Source organism: Ranitomeya imitator, chromosome 3 (genome assembly GCF_032444005.1).
Source record: "Ranitomeya imitator isolate aRanImi1 chromosome 3, aRanImi1.pri, whole genome shotgun sequence".
Lineage (NCBI taxonomy): Eukaryota > Metazoa > Chordata > Amphibia > Anura > Dendrobatidae > Ranitomeya > Ranitomeya imitator.
In genome coordinates, this window is record NC_091284.1 from 741,193,375 (window position 1) to 741,212,900 (window position 19,526).

The window sequence follows — 19,526 nt, forward strand, 5'->3', positions numbered from 1 at the left end:
TAAACACACACACAGAAAGAGACCCGTCACTACACGAGGGCTGGTGGGGAGAAGACTCTCTGGACCCATCTGTCCGACTAGTCTCCTGTGCGGCCCGGTCCCCAACAGCTATTGAACTATACTTTTCTCTGAAATGCCTCATCGTTTCAGAATTAAACATATATGGCTGAAATCATGCAGCCAGTGTCGTATACATGCTGCCCGTGGCCTGGGCAGCTATGCATCAGCTGTCAGGTTCCCTTTAAATAGGTTACCTGATATAGACATTTTTTTAATGTATAGATGTTCTTAAAATAAAAAAATGGTGGCATACTCTCCTTCCAGCACCCCTGCAATGACTCCACAAACAACGCCTACTTTGTTCGGAAGTTAGAGCACTGAAGCAGCCTGTGATTGACTGTAGCAGTCAGTTGAATAGAAGAGAAAGTTATTATTTTTTTAATGGTGTGCTCTAATAGCAATGATGAAAAACAGTAAAATTTCCTACTATTTTGGCGCCCCTTAATCACGTCATGGGCGCGCCAAAGGGCGTTTGAAATGATGAACTTCCTTGCCGCGTGTGTTACATGCTGCTGCCTCAGACAACCCCCCAAAGAAGCCCACATGAAGCACGTGGCGGGGTTAGACACACTTGGTTCTTGCACAGGGAGTAATGGGTAGGCAAGAGTCCTTGATCATACACTGTCTCTGAGTCTTCATCCTAACTTCTTACCATATTATCTACTGAGCACAGGTGATTTTATTTGTCCTTTTCCACTGTGGACATTACCATGCATCTCATCTTCGATAATAGTTATTTTTGCCGCTTATGCCCCTCCATACATTGTGCATTGTATACCATGGTGTTTTTGCTTGAGTCTTCACCTTTGATTCAGATTTTATTATCACGGTTTATTATAGTTTCACGTCATTCTGATGAAATTTGTAATTTTATATAGTTGTTGTTGCATGACTGCATGTTTTTGTAGGACATCTACTATTTGTTGGTAGGATTTTCCCAGTTACCAGAAGTGGTATCAAGTCCACCACTGACTCACAAAGTGGCTATGCTCACTATGTGGACAATATATGTATATATATATATATATATATATACATATATATATATATATATATACATATATATATATATATATATATATATAAATATATATATATATACCCCTTCACGACTATTCCCGTTCTTTTTGTTTTCATTTCTTCCTCCCCTAGGTTGAATAAAGACTTTGGTCCATCAAGTTCAACTTTTCACCACCAATTGTACATTTCGTCACTAATTTAACTATACCCGCAATGTTATTCTCCACCAATTGTAGATTTTGTCAATAATTTAACTATACCCACAATGTTATGTGTATCAAGGAAATCATCCAGCCCTTTTTTAAAAGCTGCTACAGTGTCTGCCATTACTAAATCTTGTGGTTGGCATTCCACAGTCTGACTGCTCTCACTGTAAAGAACCCTTTCCTATTTAGCTGCCCTAATGAGTACCCCCAAGTCCTCAGTATGGTCTTTGGAAGGAATAAGTCATGTGCCAGTTCTTTGTAGCTGCCACATATATATTTATATATGTAAATGAGATCTCCTCTGAGGCGTCTTTTTTCTAAGCTAAAAAAGCCCAACTTTTAAAACCTTTCATCATATGAGAGACCTTCCATGCCTCTAATAATTTAGTTGCCAAGCTTTGAACTGATTATAACTTCTGAATATCCTTTTTAAAATGTGGAGCCCCAAACTGGATCCTGTATTCTAGCTATGGCCTCACCTGTGATTTATAAAGGGGTAATAATATGTTGGGATCGCAGGATTTTATCTCTCTTTTTATGCATCCTAAAATTATTATTATTATTGCTTTTGCAGCTGCTGCTTGATATTGAGTACTGCTGCTCAGCTTACTTGTAACATTAAATCTCATTTGCCAAGTGTTTGCCCATTCAGTCATCTTATTCAGATTGTTTTGCAATATTGTAATGTCAAGGTCAGATTTTAATATCCTATATAGTTTGATGTTATCAGCAAAAACTGACACTTTGCTCTCAATCCCGTACACAAGGTCATTAATAAAGATGTTAAAAAGAATCGGTCCTAGTACAGATCTCTGCGGTCTCCACTGCTGACTAGATCCCATTTAGAGAAAGTAACATTTATGACTAGAGTTGAACATTCCGATACCGAGATCCGATACTTTTGTGGTATCGGGTATCGCGACCAATCAGAAGCCGCGACGTCATTCTCATTCACTAAACTCCTAATTCTAGGAATTAAGGACCTGCGAATGACGTCGCGGCTTCTGATTGGTCGCGTGGCGGTCACGAGCGGCACGCGACCAATCAGAAGCCGCGACGTCATTCGCAGGTCCTAAAGGCGCTCATTTTAAACAAAGAAGCCTGCCGGTTACCAGCGTGATGTCCAGGGGCCGCCGGAGAGGTGAATATATCAATATTTTTTATTTTAATTCTTTATTTTACACCTTAATATGGATCCCAGGGCCTAAAGGAGAGTTTCCTCTCCTTCAGACCCTGGGAACCATCAGGATACCTTCCGATACTTGGTGTCCCATTGACTTGTATTGGTATCGGATATCGGTATCGGCGATATCCGATATTTTTCGGGTATCGGCCGATACTATCCGATACCGATACTTTCAAGTATCGGACGGTATCGCTCAACACTATTTATGACAACTCTTAGTTTCCTGTTATTTAGCCAATTCCTTACCCATCTGCATATAGTTTCCCCTAGTCCCTGCTTCTGTAGCTTCAGTATAAGGCTGTTATGTGGTACAGTATCAAATGCCTTTCCAGATAAATCACATCAGCTCCATTACGAAAAACAACCGAATTTGCACTCACCTCCTCATAGATACCCAACATGTTTGTTAGACACGACTTATTCTTCTAGAATCCGTGCTGGTTGTCAGTTATTACATGTGTTATCTACAATGTATTTATGCAGATCATCTCTAAGGCTATGTGCACAAGTTGCAGATTATTTGCGGTTTTTTAGCGTTTTTGCGCTATAAAAACGCTATAAAACCGCAAATAATCTGCATACATTAAGCATCCTATCATTTTTAATGAAATCCGCAATTTCTGTGCACATGATGTGCGTTTTTCCGCATGAAAAACGCATTGTGGAAAAATAATGAACCTGCTCATTAATTTTGCGGGGTTTTTTTCGCGGTTTTCCCACTGTCTAATGCATTGGGAAATGTCTGGGAAAAACCGCGCAAAAAACGCATGCGGATTTCATGCGGAAATCTGGCAGAAATGTCCAGATTTCCACAGGAATTTTCTGCATGAATTCCTGAACGTGTGCACATAGCCTAAATGTGCCCTCAGAAATTTTGCACACTACTGATGTTGGGCTTACCGGATGGTAGTTGCCTGGATCCACCTTCTTACTTTTCTTAAATATTGGTAACAAATCAGCCATCCACCATTCCTGTGGCATCACCCCTGTTACAAGAGAGTCTAGGAATATGAGATACAGTGATCTGTCAGTTATTGAGCTCAATTCCCTCAGTATCCGTGGATGAATGCCATCTGTGCCAGGGGATCTATCAATGTTTAAATTGCTCAGACGTACAGTACAGACCAAAAGTTTGGACACACCTTCTCATTTAAAGATTTTTCTGTATTTTCATGACTATGAAAATTGTACATTCACACTGAAGGCATCAAAACTATGAATTAACACATGTGGAATTATATACTTAACAAAAAAGTGTGAAACAACTGAAATTGTGTCTTATATTCTAGGTTCTTCAAAGTAGCCACCTTTTGCTTTGATGACTGCTTTGCACACTCTTGGCATTCTCTTGATGAGCATTAAGAGGTAGTCACCAGGAATGGTTTTCACTTCACAGGTGTGCCCTGTCAGGTTTAAGAAGTGGGATTTCTTGCCTTATAAATGTGTTTGGGACCATCAGTTGTGTTGTGCAGAAGTCTGGTGGATACACAGCTGATAGTCCTACTGAATAGACTGTTAGAATTTGTATTATGGCACGAAAAAAGCAGCTAAGTAAAGAAAAACGAGTGGCCATCATTACTTTAAGAAATGAAGGTCAGTGAGTCCAAAAAATTGGGAAAACTTTGAAAGTGTCCCCAAGTGCATTGGCAAAAACCATCAAGTGCTACAAAGAAACTGGCTCACATGAGGACCGCCCCAGGAAAGGAAGACCAAGAGTCACCTCTGCTTCTGAGGATAAGTTTATCCAAGTCACCAGCCTCTGAAATCGCAGGTTAACAGCAGCTCAGATTAGAGACCAGGGCAATGCCACAGAGAGTTCTAGCAGCAGACACATCTCTACAACAGCTGTTAAGAGGAGACTTTGTGCAGCAGACCTTCATGGTAAAATAGCTGCTAGGAAACCACTGCTAAGGACAGGCAACAAGCAGAAGAGACTTGTTTGGGCTAAAGAACACAAGGAATGGACATTAAACCAGTGGAAATCTGTGCTTTGGTCTGATGAGTCCAAATTTGAGATCTTTGGTTCCAACCACCGTGTCTTTGTGCGACGCAGAAAAGGTGAACGGATGGACTCTACATGCCTGGTTCCCACCGTGAAGCATAGAGGAGGAGGTCTGATGGTGTGGGGGTGCTTTGCTGGTGACACTGTTGGGGATTTATTCAGAATTGAAGGCATACTGAATCAGCATGGCTACCACAGCATCTTACAGCGGCATGCTATTCCATCCGGGAATTTCCATGTTTTGGCATTTCCCCTTTTCAATGTTTGATTGAAAATTCCATTGAAACTTACCATGTTATGGTCACTGTTCCCCAAATGCTCCCTGACCTGTAGATCTGAAATTGTAACTGGTCTGTTTGACAGGACCGGATCCAGCAGATTACCTCCCCTGGTTGGTTCATCCATATAGCCATAAAAGAGCTAGTTTTTTTATGGGACGAGTTGTACTTTTGAATGACACCATTAATTTTATAATGTGATGCACTGGAAAATGGGAACAAAATTTCAAATGCATTGAAATTGCAAAAAAAAGTGCAATTCCACAATTGTTGTTTTGTTTTTTTATTTAGCATGTTCACTATACATTAAAAACTGACCTGGCAATATGAGTACGAGATATCACACATGTATAGTTTTGATATTTTTTATTTAAGTAGTAAAAAAAAATCAGAAAATTGAAAAAAAAAATGCTTTTGTCACCATTTTCTGAGATAGTAAAGGTTTCCATTTTCAAGATATAGGGTTGTGCAAGGACTTATTTTTTGGGCCCTGAGATGACATTTTTACTGATACCATTTTGGGATAGATACAATATTTTGGTTGCCTCGTATTGCATTTTATTGCAATGTTGCGAAGGCCAAATAAGCGTAATTCTGGCGTTTCAATTTTTTGTTTCCCTTATTATGCTGTTTACCCGGATTCATTTTTATATTTTGAAAGATCTGACTTTTCCGAATGGGTGATACCAAATATGTATATTTTTTTTTATTGTTTTATTTTTAATGGGGCAAAAAGGGGTGGTTTCAACTTTTGTATTTTTTTCATGTTTTAAATATAAATACAATTCTTACGTTTTAATGTATTTGTTAGTCCCCTTAGAGACTTGAAACTGCGAACATCTAATTGCTTGTAATATTCATATCAGTGCATGAGCACTGCTACTGTTTATATAGCTAAAATTACGATCTCCTATGAAAACTAGTTATAGGATGGCTTTTTACAGGAGGATCGTAATTATAGACACAGGCGTCTTCAGCAGACCCCGGCTGACATGGAAACACCGCAGTCCCGTCATGGGTGTGAAATGATGCGCCCCCTGGCCAGTGTGTGGTATGTTGTTTCCAAAATTGTGCTGATGTAAAGTAGACATGTGGGAAATGTTATTTACTAAGAATTTTTTATGACACATCTCTCTAATTTAAGGGCATAAAAATTCAAAGTTTGAAAATTGCAAAATTTTCAAATTTTTTGCGCCATATTTCCGTTTTTTTCATAAATAAAGGCAAGTCATATCAAATAAATTTTACCACTAACATGAAGTACAATATGTGATGAAATAACAATCTCAGAATTAGCGGGATCCGTTAAAGTGTTCCAGAGTTATAACCTCATAAATTGACAGTAGGCAGAATTGTAAAAATTGGCCTGGTCATTAAGCTGCAAATTGGCTCTGTCACTAAGGGGTTAAGGGAGCGGTGTAAGCCTTCTTTGCATGGAGCCTTGATACCTCATACAACAGCTCCAATTTCTTTTTCCCCAACCACACCCTTGGTGGCACAAACATCAGTTTTATACATTACTATTCGTAGAAAAATGTAAGGAATGTAACACAATTGACCAATTGACCCACAGTTGAACCTTTAAGGCTATGTGCACACGCTGCAGATTAACCTCAGGAATTTTTTGGGGGTGGATTCTGTAGAAAACCCAGGTGCGGATTTGACGTGTTTTTTTTGTGCAGATTTTGTGCAGATTTTGTGCGGATTTACTGCAGATTTTGTGTGGATTTACTGCGTTTTTTACCGCTGCGGATTTCTATAATGGAATGGGTAAAAAAACGCTGCAGATCCGCACAATAGAAGTGACATGCTACTTCTTTAAATCTGCGTTAATCAGCGTTTCCACACGGAATTTTCCGCACCATTAGCACAGCGTTTTGTTTTCCTATTGATTTACATTGTACTGTAAATCACTTGTGGATCTGCAGCGTTTCTGTGCGGAAAAAACGCTGCGGATCCACAGGAAATCCACAACATGTGCACATAGCCTTATAATGGCACAGAAGCAGTCAGCCATGAGCCATGCATGAGGTATCAGGGTCTGGGCCAGCATTTGCAGAAGTTTCAATGAGGACCTGGTGGTTAAAAGAACTTTATGAGCCTTTTTTGCTGGGAGCCCTGATACCTCATGCAACAGCTCCAAAATTTATTTTTCCCAGCCACACTCAGTTGGCACAAACGTCAGTTTCATACAGTGTTATTGGTAGAAAAATGTCAGGAAAGTAACACAGGTAGCTGAGTGAAAGTAAGTGCAGGCCTGCCTTTCTGGGGGCCCTACTTCTATAAGCAACACACATGAAGGAGACCCAACTTGAATTCTCTAAAAGTTCTCCCTTTAAACCAGCAGAGAGATGTGTGGACACTACCATTGATGATGTGTAAGCAGGTTTATCCTTTTGGGTATAGGATCTTGGTGCTAATTGTGCACTGCCATCTTTTTGATTGCTCACCAGTCTCTGCTCACTATGCATGTCACTATTATTGTCTGCATTTGATTACATATCTGATCTTGTTCACCCTTGGGTATATGTGACCCATTTTCTAGCTGATGTACCAACATGTCTCCTTAATTATCTTCTTTTCTGTACTATGATGTTTATTGCATTTTTTTATTTGCATGTAATATTGTTCTAATAAAATTTTCTATATTTTTTACTTTTGGTGGTTTTTCTGTACTCCGTTGTCCTTTGTGTTTAAAGGGCCAAGTCTGTAACGTCAACAGATCAGAATGTCTAGTAAGAGGGAATGTTCCACTATGTCAAAGCAGATGCCAGGTCCAGGAGAAGGAGGAGGACAAACTTGCGCCACTTTCATTTGGTAGTAAGTAGGTCGTTGGTGACTTTAGTCAGGGCAGTTTCAGTGGAATGGTGAAGTCTGAAGTTAGATTGTACGCGGTCAAAGATGGAACAAGAGGAGAGGTGGGAGGACAGTTGAAAATGGATATGTTGCTCCAGTAGTTTGGTGGCATAGAGGAGAAATGATATGGGGTGATAGGTAGACACAGATGATGGGTCAAGGGTGTGGTTTTTGAGGATGAGTATGATCAAGGTATGTTTCAATCAGGATGGAAGACACCAGTTGTTAGTGACAGGTTGAAGAGGTGGGTTATGCTTGTGATGAAGACTGTGGTAAAGTTTGGAATGAGGTGGGACATTATTGTGTCATATTCACAGGTGGTGAGGCAAAGTATTCAGATAAGAGGAGAGGGAGGGAGAACTGGTGGACGCAGGAAAGAATTGAAAGTTCTGAATAGCTGCTTAGGGTTGTGAGACAGGGATAAGGGATATGAGGGATGAGAAGTTGTTTTGTTTTGCTGCAGTCAGAATTTGCGCAGCAGTTTTACAACTACTGTTACTGGATGGGCAACTCAGCTCCCTTTCTTTGGCAGCAGTACAACGGTACGCTTTGTAGATGAGGGCCAGAAAGAACATGTGCTCCAGTAGATGGCTAGCGCTGCATCAAGTGGCCTCTGCTGCTCTTCATCCACCTTAACATCACATACAGTACAGTCCTCAGTGATGTCAACCCAATTAAAGTTTTTTTGCACCTCATCACAACTCTCCAAGTGCCCAACTGACTGTTGGGAACCACAGATAGGCCATTCTGCAGAGCTGTTCACACATTCTATTCAATAGGTATCAGAGGTCTGCTGTAAACATTCACAGAGTCAAGAGGAGGGAATCATCTGCACCAACACATTTTTTCTGACTTATATCTATGGCCGGACAAAGTTTTGTCTGAGCATAAACCAAATAGTCCTCAACAGACATTAACCCCGTTGGGTGAGGGTGATCCATTTGTGATGAGACTCAGATATTTTAGGCACCCTGTACTGTGCTGTCAAGGCAGGGAGAGGAGGGTGACTCAGGGCGAGGAGTGGTAGAACATAGAGGATGACAATGAGGTAGTAGATCACACTTGTTGTAAACCCAGAGGCATGTAGCTGATTAGCTCAGCTGAGGAGGAGGATGAAGATGAGGTTACGTACGCACAGTTATGCAATCAATGCATCCTGAGGCCCAACTCTGGCAGTGGACAACAGCGTTCTGCAGTTGCCTAGCTTGGGTCTTTTTTTCAGATTGGCAAAAAAATTAAAAATCATGTTATCTGTCAACTTTCAACTTTTTTAAAAACAACCTAGTAGAGTAAAAAAATGAAATCATTTCAGTACTACATGCGTGACCTGCCACATGTTTGATCAACATGCGTTAATCTGGGAATGTCATTGTGCTAAAATGCAGACTAGCGGGATTCACCAACCACTGTCGACCCCATCAACCGCATCTTGTGATTCCTCCTCCCTCACCGTTGTCACACAGGTCTCTGGCCGAAGAACCTCCAATTGTTTACCCCCTACTGTTAGGGTGACAATTAGCCTATCAGATGATAAGAAATTGGACATGCCTGCTGCTTTTGACTGACCTTACCTACCCAAGCACACCCGATATTTCTCAATCCACTGTAACATCCCCGCCTGCACCTCTCTCACAGTACAGCAGCTTCACCCTACTCCACAATGTGTTGGCACAGCAGCAAATCCTAATTTCTGCAGTTGTGCTCACATAAAAGATTCTTCACTCCTACACTTGGCACAGTTAACAGTTTGAATTTCACCATCTTCAATCTACTAATAATAAAGAACTTTATTTATATATCACAAACACATTACACCTAGCTTTACGAGTCAGCAGTTCATATAAAACAGTCAAAAGTTATCAAGTTTAAGATAATCAAACCATTCAAGCAAATATAATTACGACCCTGCCCTTCAGAGGTTACAATCTACAAGGAGGTAGGTGTGACAACAATTACAGGTGCTTATTTACAATGATGGTACAACCATCTTGAGTAAATGGGGGGTAAATAAAGGCTGATGTTTGATGGTGAATTATGTTCAGAGAATTAGGCTGCTTTCACACATCAGGTTTTTTGTTTCAGGCGAATTCCGGCTCTTCCGATAAAAAACGGAATACAAAACCGGAGAAACCGGATCCGGCATTTCCCCCATTGAATATTATTGGTGCCGGATGGCCCAGCGTTCCTTCCGGTCTGATGCCGGATCCGGCGTCAAGTCGATTCCGGTGTCTGGAAAAAACGTCTACTGTAATGTTTTTTGTCTCCGGCGAAAAAGCCGGAAAGGCCGGATCCGGCCTTTCCGGCTTTTTACAACAATGCATGCCTATGGACGCAGGAAAGCGCCGGATCCGGAAAAAGTCGGATTCGGCGGCCGTATCCGGCTTTTTACACTGAGCATGCTCAAAAAACTTTGATCAGCCCCCTGGACTATATATAAAGCAGGGCCATGAGGCCTTCAGCCATTTCCAGCCCAAAAGCAGAAGAGCCAACACCCTGCCAAGACGGAAGGAGCCAGAAACCTGCCAGAGAGCCTGCCCGAGAGCCTGCCACAGAGCCGAGAGCCGAGAGCCAGCCACAGAGCCGAGAGCCTGCCACAGAGCCCAGAGCCTGCCACAGAGCCGAGAGCTGAGAGCCTGCCACAGAGCTGAGAGCCTGCCACAGAGCTGAGAGCCTGCCACAGAGCCGAGAGCCGAGAGCCTGCCACAGAGCTGAGAGCCTGCCACAGAGCCGAGAGCCGAGAGCCTGCCACAGAGCTGAGAGCCTGCCACAGAGCCGAGAGCCAGCCACAGAGCCAAGAGCCAGCCACAGAGCCTGCCACAGAGCTGAGAGCCTGCCACAGAGCCGAGAGCCTGCCACAGAGCCGAGAGCCTGCCACAGAGCTGAGAGCCTGCCACAGAGCCGAGAGCCTGCCACAGAGCCGAGAGCCAGCCACAGAGCCCAGAGCCTGCCACAGAGCCCAGAGCCTGCCACAGAGCCCAGAGCCTGCCACAGAGCCGAGAGCCTGCCACAGAGCTGAGAGCCTGCCACAGAGCTGAGAGCCTGCCACAGAGCCGAGAGTTGAGAGCCTGCCACAGAGCTGAGAGCCTGCCACAGAGCTGAGAGCCTGCCACAGAGCCGAGAGCCAGCCACAGAGCCGAGAGCCAGCCACAGAGCCCAGAGCCTGCCACAGAGCCGAGAGCTGAGAGCCTGCCACAGAGCTGAGAGCCTGCCACAGAGCTGAGAACCTGCCACAGAGCCGAGAGCCAGGAGCCGAGAGCCAGCCACAGAGCCGAGAGCCTGCCACAGAGCCAAGAGCCAGCCACAGAGCCGAGAGCCTGCCACAGAGCCGAGAGCCAGGAGCCGAGAGCCAGCCACAGAGCCGAGAGCCAGCCACAGAGCCGAGAGCCAGCCACAGAGCCGAGAGCCTGCAGCCATGTCTTCGGGGAGCCCTCCTCCTCCTCGCCGTCCTCGCCGTCAATGCACAGAGGTTAGTATGAACCTAAGGTGTATGTGTGTGTGTGTGTGTGTATCCTGTATTTTTTTATCTTTCATCGTAGGAAGCTGATGAGGCTGAGTCCCCAGGAGAAGAGTTGGTCCCCAAAGATGAGGGAAGGGGTGGAGAAACCCACGGAGAGGGCTCACAATTGGTATGTATCTGTGATGTATTGCGGAAACACACCCTACACTACACACAAAACATAACACTAGATTCTTACAACAAAATACATAGAAACTGATACTTTCAAACCTCACACAACACATACAAAACATATATATCACATGGCACACAACACATAGAATGGCTACAAACAAGCACATCATTTTTTATTTTTTTCTTCTAGAGTTCTGAATCTGGTGCCCAAGCAATAGGTCCTTCCAGTGGCTCCCAGGGTCGTCGGCGACATTCACGTGGCGGCCGTCATCGTGTAGGTTTTTTGTTATTTTTTGGGTGGAGGTTAGCAATGTTTCAAATTTGGTGTTAATTTTTTTCCCCCTTTTCAAACAGGTTTCACAGCGTGCTCCAGATTCGGACGGTGAGGAGGTCGGCCTTGATATTGACCTCCTCATCGATCTTGTCAGAGACAGGGAGCCGTTGTGGAATATGGGTGACTGCCGCCATGCTGATCTCTCAGTGACCCGTCGACTCTGGGTGTGAACTGATTCCGAGGTGGGAGGACCTAGATGTTCAGGCCCAGATTCAAGAACGTAAGTATCCTCAGTTCAGTTTTGGTGATGCATTCTAAAATGCTGTTTCTAACCAAGTTGTCTTTCTCCTATTTTAACAGGTGAGCGGATTGTGAAAAAGTGGCGGTCGATCAGGGATCGCTTTAAGAAGGAGTTCAATAAAGAGATGCGGGCCCCGAGTGGATCTGGAGGACGCAGGAGCACGTACAAAAATACGCAAGGGCCCTGTCGTTCCTCAGGTCAACGATGGTCACCCGAAGGTAAATATTACCCACCACATGCACTAATGTTTTACATGTCTAACCTCTTTTGCTCTTTCAGCCAGGGCCATGCAATGACAGTATATTAATTGTATGTTTCTCTCTTTTTCCACAGTACCGTTGGGAGCACTCGGGAGCCTGCAGCACAATTGAACACTTCTGGGGCGATCCCTCAGGAGGCCGCCACCGAGGGACACTTTGACAGTGAGGAACCCTCTGCACCTTCCCACTCTGCACCTTCCCACTCTGCACCTTCCCACTCTGCACCTTCCCACTCTACTGATCCCTCTTTCCCATCCACGAGCGCTGGAGCATCCTGGCCGGTTCCATTGCATGTAGCTGCTGGTGAGAACATAGCGTTTCCTGTACCCCACCCCTCTGCTGCAGCCACCTCTAGTACACCTGTAGCATCGGGGCGGTTTCGCCAGAGGGGTCAGGTACATAGTTATGCTCCCGAGTTCTTGCACCTGAACGCATCGTTCCAGAACTGTCTGAAAGTTTTGTCCGAGCAAATGGCTGCAGGATTCAATTTCATAAATAAAAGTATGCTCGAGATGCACACACTTCTGGTAACGATGCGTTCAGAGGCAAAACAGTCACCGAACAACACTTTTTTTCAGTCGGTGCTTGAGCAAATGGAGACGCTATCTACTTCTCAGCAGATGCAAGTAATGGAATCCTGCCAGTCTACTCTAGCGCTAATTGCCTCTAGAGCAGATAGTCTTTCCAACCATTCTCCAACTGGCCCCCCTTCCTCCACTGTCCACCACTACAGCCAGTACCATCCTCCTGACCCGTATCGCCAAACTGACCTTGCCCCATCCCGCCCAACTCGCCATCATCCACATCGTGCCCCGTCCCAACAGCCACAACACTTTCAGCGTTCCCGTGCCCCTTCCCACCAGCCACACCACCAGCTCCGTGCCCCTTCCCACCATCCACATTACCAGCCTCCCGCCCGTGCCACTTCCCACCCATATGATGATCCCGACCCATACAACTTCACATCTACTTCATCCTCGCCTCCTCTCCCTGCCCACTTCCAACAGACTCTATCACCCTCTTCCCAAACATCTTTTACACACATCACTCATTCTGCCACCCAATCCTCACAAAACATTTCCTACACCCCTCCATCCTACCAAATTTCTAACCCCAATCCCACTTTCTTGTCCACCCGCTCAATAGCTTTCTCCACTCCTTCACCCCTAACCATTGAACATTCTCCACCACCATCACATTCCTCTCTCCACACTCCCACTGTCGAAGTGTCCCTATCTGACAGTGCCTCCGATAGTATCTCCACCCCGACGTATGAAAACATTTAGTACCCCATTTTTTTGCGTGTTGTTACATTATGTTAATAAAACTTTTTGGTTGAAAACTCTCTTGTACTGTATTTATTCATTAGGCACAAATAACACTTTTGTTAAAAAAGGTTTATTGGTAACAGTAGTACTTTGGGTAAAACCCAAAAAGATGCACGTCTTGGTTCAAAAATAAACTCAAACAGGTACCCAACATGGGTAAAAGGTAAACCCAAACAGGTACGCAACATGAGGGCAAAAACCAAACTGGTACACAACATGGGTAAGGTAAAAACAACAGGTACGCAACATGGGTAAAAGGTTAACCCAAACAGGTACGCAACATGAGGGTAAAAACCAAACTGGTACAAAACATGGGTAAGGTAAAACCAACAGGTACACAACATGGGTAAAGGTTAAAGTTATTACAAGGTACATACACAGTGTTTAAACTCTATCATCCTGCCAGTGTATTCTTCCTTGGGGTGAAATGAAATATTCTGCAAAGTGATCCCATATTCTGGAAACTGTGGCAGAACTTCTGTATGTCTGGTTGCTATAATCCATCAAAGTGGTTTCGGCAGAGTGGTCCTCAATGGAAAGCTGTTCCTTGGATATAACATAATTGTGTAGGACAACACACGCTTTCACCACCTCATCCACAGTGTCTGTCTTTAAGTTTATGGATGTCAAGAGAACTCTCCATTTGGCGGTTAGGATCCCAAACGCACACTCCACCATTCTCCTTGCACGTGTGGGTCTGTAGTTGAAAATTCTTTTAGTATTGGTTAAACAACGGCTGGAGTAGAGTTTCAAAAGATGCTCTGAAAGCTGAAAAGCTTCATCCCCAACACATACAAACGGCATTGGTGGCTCAGAGGTTTGAGGCAGTGGTCTTGGGGGGGGGGGAAATTGAAAGGTTTGTCCATATTAATGCCGCCCCATAGAAGACAGTTTGAAAACTTGCGAATCATTAGAACGGCCATACGCCCCAATGTCCACCGCTACAAATTTGTAATCCGCATCGGCGATGGCCATCAGGACGATGGAAAAGTACTTCTTGTAGTTGAAATACTGAGATCCAGAACCAGCCGGTTTCACGTTACGGATGTGTTTCCCGTCCACCGCACCAAAGCAATTGGGAAACTGGCACACTTCCAGGAATCTGTCAGCTACTTCCAACCATGTCTGCATTGTGGGATGTGGAATTTATTCTTCATGCAGACAGTCCCACAGTGCACGGCAAGTGTGCCTCACTATTCCTGATATTGTGGAAATGCCCAGTCTGAATTGAAAATGTAGGGAAGACAGGGATTCACCGGTTGCTAGGAATCTGTGAAGAAAAGGAAGGCAGAAATTACTACAAATTCAAAATATCAAATAAAGAGTCCACAACAAAAGTTGATTCAAAAAGAATGCTTACCGAAGAGTGACCATCAGACGCTCAGCCGGGGTAATGGAGAATCGGCAATAGGTATCACTAATTCTTATCAGATGTTGAACCCGCTCCACCAATATATCAAAGTTCTCCGCTTTCATCCGAACATAGCAGAAAAACTTTTCAGGGTCACCTCGAAGCTCCATATACAACGTTGAAAAGACTCCCCGGGTCATTCTCTGTGCCGTGATGGGGTGGATCCACAAATGGCGTCGTCGCAGACGCATGACACGCTGTCTCTCTTCCTCTTTCTCAATCACAATAGCTTTTAATCGATTCGCCTGTGTGATGAAATCCACGTTGTTCTGCAGAATCTTTGCAATAATGCCATCCATCTTGCTCTGTATCTTGCTCCTCTCCAACCCATCACAGATGTTAACAACACTGTATATATAGTTTTCCGCCGGCCAATCACCTTTTTAGCCTTTCAGGGGGCGTTTTTAAAGCCGGATCCGTAAAAAAACGGAAAGAAAACCGGACGAACCGGAGGCAACCGGATGAGCCGGATCCGGTTTTTCGCCGGATCCGGACACCTGATGCGGCTAAAAAAACGGATCCGACTCATCCGGTTGCCTCCGGTTTCTTTTAAAAAAAACGGATCCGGCGATGCGGCGCGACGCCTCATCCGGCATCCGGCAAAAAACCTGATGTGTGAAAGCAGCCTTAGAGAATAACCTGTCTATATATAAAAAGGACTTTGATTAGGAAAAGTGATAGGTCGCCCTAAACACATGTGTTTTTAATGTGTTTTTAGGGAGTGTCTAAGTTGTGGTTATACTCCTATGTTATAAGCAGGGTGTGACTAATAAAAAATAAAAAATAACTTTTAATCAATATTTAGCTAAAAAGTTGGTATAACCAACTGTATAAGAACATAGAAGACTCACAAGAAATAATTCCCATTCAAGGGAAATAACACAATAATCCAATCCCTGAGACCTGCTAGTTCACATGAATGTGTCAGTCTCCAATGGGAAAAAAAAACAAAAAAAAAACGAAGCACAATATACACTCCTATGAGGGAGTATTTAAACACGTATATATCACATATCGCATATCACCTGCCCCCATCTGTCACATGGAGATACAGTAAGTGCGATCGATGCAAAATAATAATTGGAACGATCTCACCTCAGAACTTCCTTTTGATGTGGGTAAGAAGGCTCATAATCACAGCATCCAGAGTGGGGGGGGCCTATAATTCTGGCCACACTTCTGCCCATCCACGCTGTTAAAACGGATAATTTTAACCCCAAAGATCAGAACATGTTTCCCTACGCATTTCGTTGTAACTAACTCATCAGGGGAAAAGTAGAGCAAAATCCCTCCAGTCCAGTGGGGGATCCACAAAATAGGGGTATACCGGCAATCGCTGTGCGCCAGCATTGCGCGTGCTTAAATAACCCGCCCGGAGTTACCTGGGCTGGGTATTGTGACGTCAGATGCTATGCGCCCTGTGTGGAGCGCAAGTCCTGGACCGCACGCGTCACTTCCGGCGGCGCGTGCTCGTCAGGTTGCCAAGGTAGCGCGCTGCCCACTCCTATTGCAGCCCTTAGAGTTGTGTTGTGTCACGCCCGCGTCACTTCCGGCGGCGCGTGTTTGTTAAGGTTGCTATGGTAGCGTGCTTTCTTGTCTTAATGCAAACCATGGGGCTGTGTATATCACCATCGGTGCCCTGCCCCTGTCCAGTTATTATGGCAGCGTGACACCCGACCGTAACCTCAGGTCCAGGCGTTAACGCTGTATGCCACTTTCCGGAGTCTCAGAATCACGCCGCATCTGCCTGTCTGTAAGCTCAGATGTCGCGCTAACACAAAGAAGTATTAACCCCTCCATAGTTGCTAGACACAATTAACAGCGTCGCACCATTTCTACAGGGTATTAATCCAATTAATGTCGTCGATCCTACCATAACTTTCACGTAGAAAGGAGGATCGCAATCGTGGACACATGCTGGTTATCTCTCGCAAGCCGGGAAGAAACCTCAGTCAAGGGCCAGTGAGGATAAGCCCATACAATGATATGGTAAGTAGTTCGATCATAGAGCCAAAAAAAAAAAATAATTATATATTAACCGTAGAAAGCTGATATGGAGGGGACGATATAGGAGAAATGGAGGGGGATTTTCAGGAATGGTGCACCAGGGAAACGTAGGTAGAAAGATAGGGTTATGTATATCCCCAGTATCCCTATCCGGCTCCTGCCAGTACCTGCCTGGCAATGGAGGTTGGCACCCTAGGATAGAAAAACGAAAGAATGGCGCCCCCATTCGACAACGGCTGTCCCTATTGACGGTCCTAATAAACCCTAATGTAAGTGTACAAAAGAGGGAAGGAAGAAAAGAATCTCTATTATGCTTATTTGGGCTAATTTTCCAAGAAACAACTATATGTGAGAATTTCGTTCAGGCCTCCCAGGTGTTTGTGTTCGTAAGCGGAAGATTACACTCCTAGTTATACTCCTAGTTTCATGGAGGGACAAAGGGGAAGAGGCGAGTCATCTAGCCAGGAGATTGAACTTAAAGGGTCACTGTCACCTGAATTTGGAGGGAACAATCTTCAGCCATGGAGGCGGGGTTTTGGGGTTTTTTGATTCACCCTTTCCTTACCCGCTGGCTGCATGCTGGCTGCAATATTGGATTGAAGTTCATTCTCTGTCCTCTGTAGTACATGCCTGCACAAGGCAATCTTGCCTTGCGCAGGCGTGTACTATGGAGGACAGAGAATGAACTTCAACCCAATATTGCAGTCAGCATGCAGCCAGCAGGTAAGGAAAGGGTGAATCAAACACCCAAAAACCCCGCCTCCATGGCTGAAGATTGTTCCCTCCAAATTCAGGTGACAGTGTCCCTTTAACCGGACAAAGTCCAGATCAGGGGTGTTATCGTCTGTGTGTCTCAGAGTTTGAAAGTTGTGAGAGGCCACGAGAATTGGCTAGAGATAGAAGCTGAGATGCAGATGGGGAGGTGGAGCTGTTGAAGTCTCCCAGGATAAGGTTTGTCAATTCTGAGGACATGAAGTGTGGACGCAACCCATGAAAGTGGCCAAGGAAGTGAGTGGGTGAGCCAGGGGGCCGGTATATGACTGCTACTCTGAGGGAGATGGGATGGAACACCCTGATGGTGTGAACCTCAAAAGAAGAATGGCGTTCAATCGGCCTGCATTTATTTATTGGGTTACAAACAGATAGTTGTTGGCAGCGAGGAGTGTAGGTTTATCGTGAATTTAGCAGTGAACGTACATGACAAGATACGCATATTCTATGTGTTGTATTCTGGACGGGGATAAGACGTACCCTCACTATTACTTTTCTGAGAACTAATTATTCTGAACAGCCTGCAGCCTCCTCGGATAGTTCGTGGCCCAATCGTGTCATTGTCTGGATGATAGGGGACAGCTGAGTGCTATTCGCTACTTAAAATCACAGCGCTTGTTTCTGTATGACTCATGGCCTGTGATCTCTGTGATTATTGCAAGGCCACTCCAATCTGTTAGCCACAGAAATGCAGCCTTTCCACCTTAAGGATACACATGGTTTCCGAAAGTTGATGGCCATCGCAGTCCCCTCAATACCAGTTGCCCTGGCACCATTATTTCTCTAAGAATTATTTGTTTGCGCTACAGCAACAAGTGACAGACAACATCATCCGTTCCCTGAAAAATTCTATGTCTGCAAGGGTGCATTTAAACAATGACACCTGGATGAGCAAGCATGGACAGGGGAATTGCAACTAGATGACTGGGTACTGGGTGACTCTGGTGGCGGTAGAGGGAGTCATGGAAGGGTCTGCTACAAGTTTTTAAATCTACAAGGCTTGCAGGACACTTGGGGATGGAAAAATAAACCAAGACGCACCATAACATGGATAACTAAACTACTAGTCAACAGAGGTTGGAGAAAGAAACTACTAAACAGCTAGGGTTGTAGAACTAAACCACTATACAACATACAATGGATAACTAAACAAATAGACAAAAGAGGTTGGAGAACTAAATTACTAAACAGCTATGATTGCAGAGCTAAACAAATACACACCAGAACATAGAGAACTAAATTACTAGACTACAGGGGTTAGAGAACGAAGTTACTAAACAGCTATGGTTGTAGAACTAAACCACTACACATCATACGATGGATAACTAAACTAATAGACAACAGGGGTAGGAGAACTAAACTACTAAACAGCTATGATTGCAGAACTAAACAAATACACACCAAAACATGGAGGAATAAACTACTAGACTACAGGGGTTGGAGAACTAAACTACTACACAGCTTGACTTGGAGAACAAAACTAAAACACACCAGGGGATGGAGACTTTAAGCACTAGACAGCATGGTGTCACTAGACACTAAGTCTTTGAATCCCCAGGGCTTGCGGAACAAACGTCTGTATGTAATACTTCCTCCAGTGCTTCTGCCTCCTCCACCTCCTTTAGGGCCTCCACCTATGCCCTCAACCTCTGCCTTAATGAAACCAACGTTACAACACTGCAGAGGGAATCCCCCCCAGCTGTGTACTGCGCAGCCACGGCTCACCGCAATCAGGCAGCTTTTAAATTAATATGCCTTGGAGATCGCAGTCAAACAGATCAACAGTTGTGGACAGCGATCCATGCCGAGGTTGACAAATACCTGCTACACTCAACTTGTAGCCAGGGAAGGTCATGTGCGATAACAGTGCAAATCTGGTGGCGGCCAAACGCAGGGCCAACCTTACACATGTGCCTTTTATGGCTCGCATTCTCA

At 44.4% G+C, this 19,526-nt stretch overlaps 1 protein-coding gene across 1 annotated transcript; it reads left to right on the forward strand.

Annotated features, from left to right (window-relative positions):
* The first annotated feature begins 11,958 nt into the window (after window positions 1–11,958).
* Window positions 11,959–13,360, forward strand: LOC138671751 (uncharacterized). The gene is made up of 2 exons (XM_069759903.1): window positions 11,959–12,032; window positions 12,148–13,360. The coding sequence occupies exons 1-2, from the start codon at window positions 12,019–12,021 to the stop codon at window positions 13,358–13,360; spliced, it is 1,227 nt and encodes a 408-aa protein (XP_069616004.1). The 5' UTR covers window positions 11,959–12,018.
* The last annotated feature ends 6,166 nt before the right edge of the window (window positions 13,361–19,526 follow it).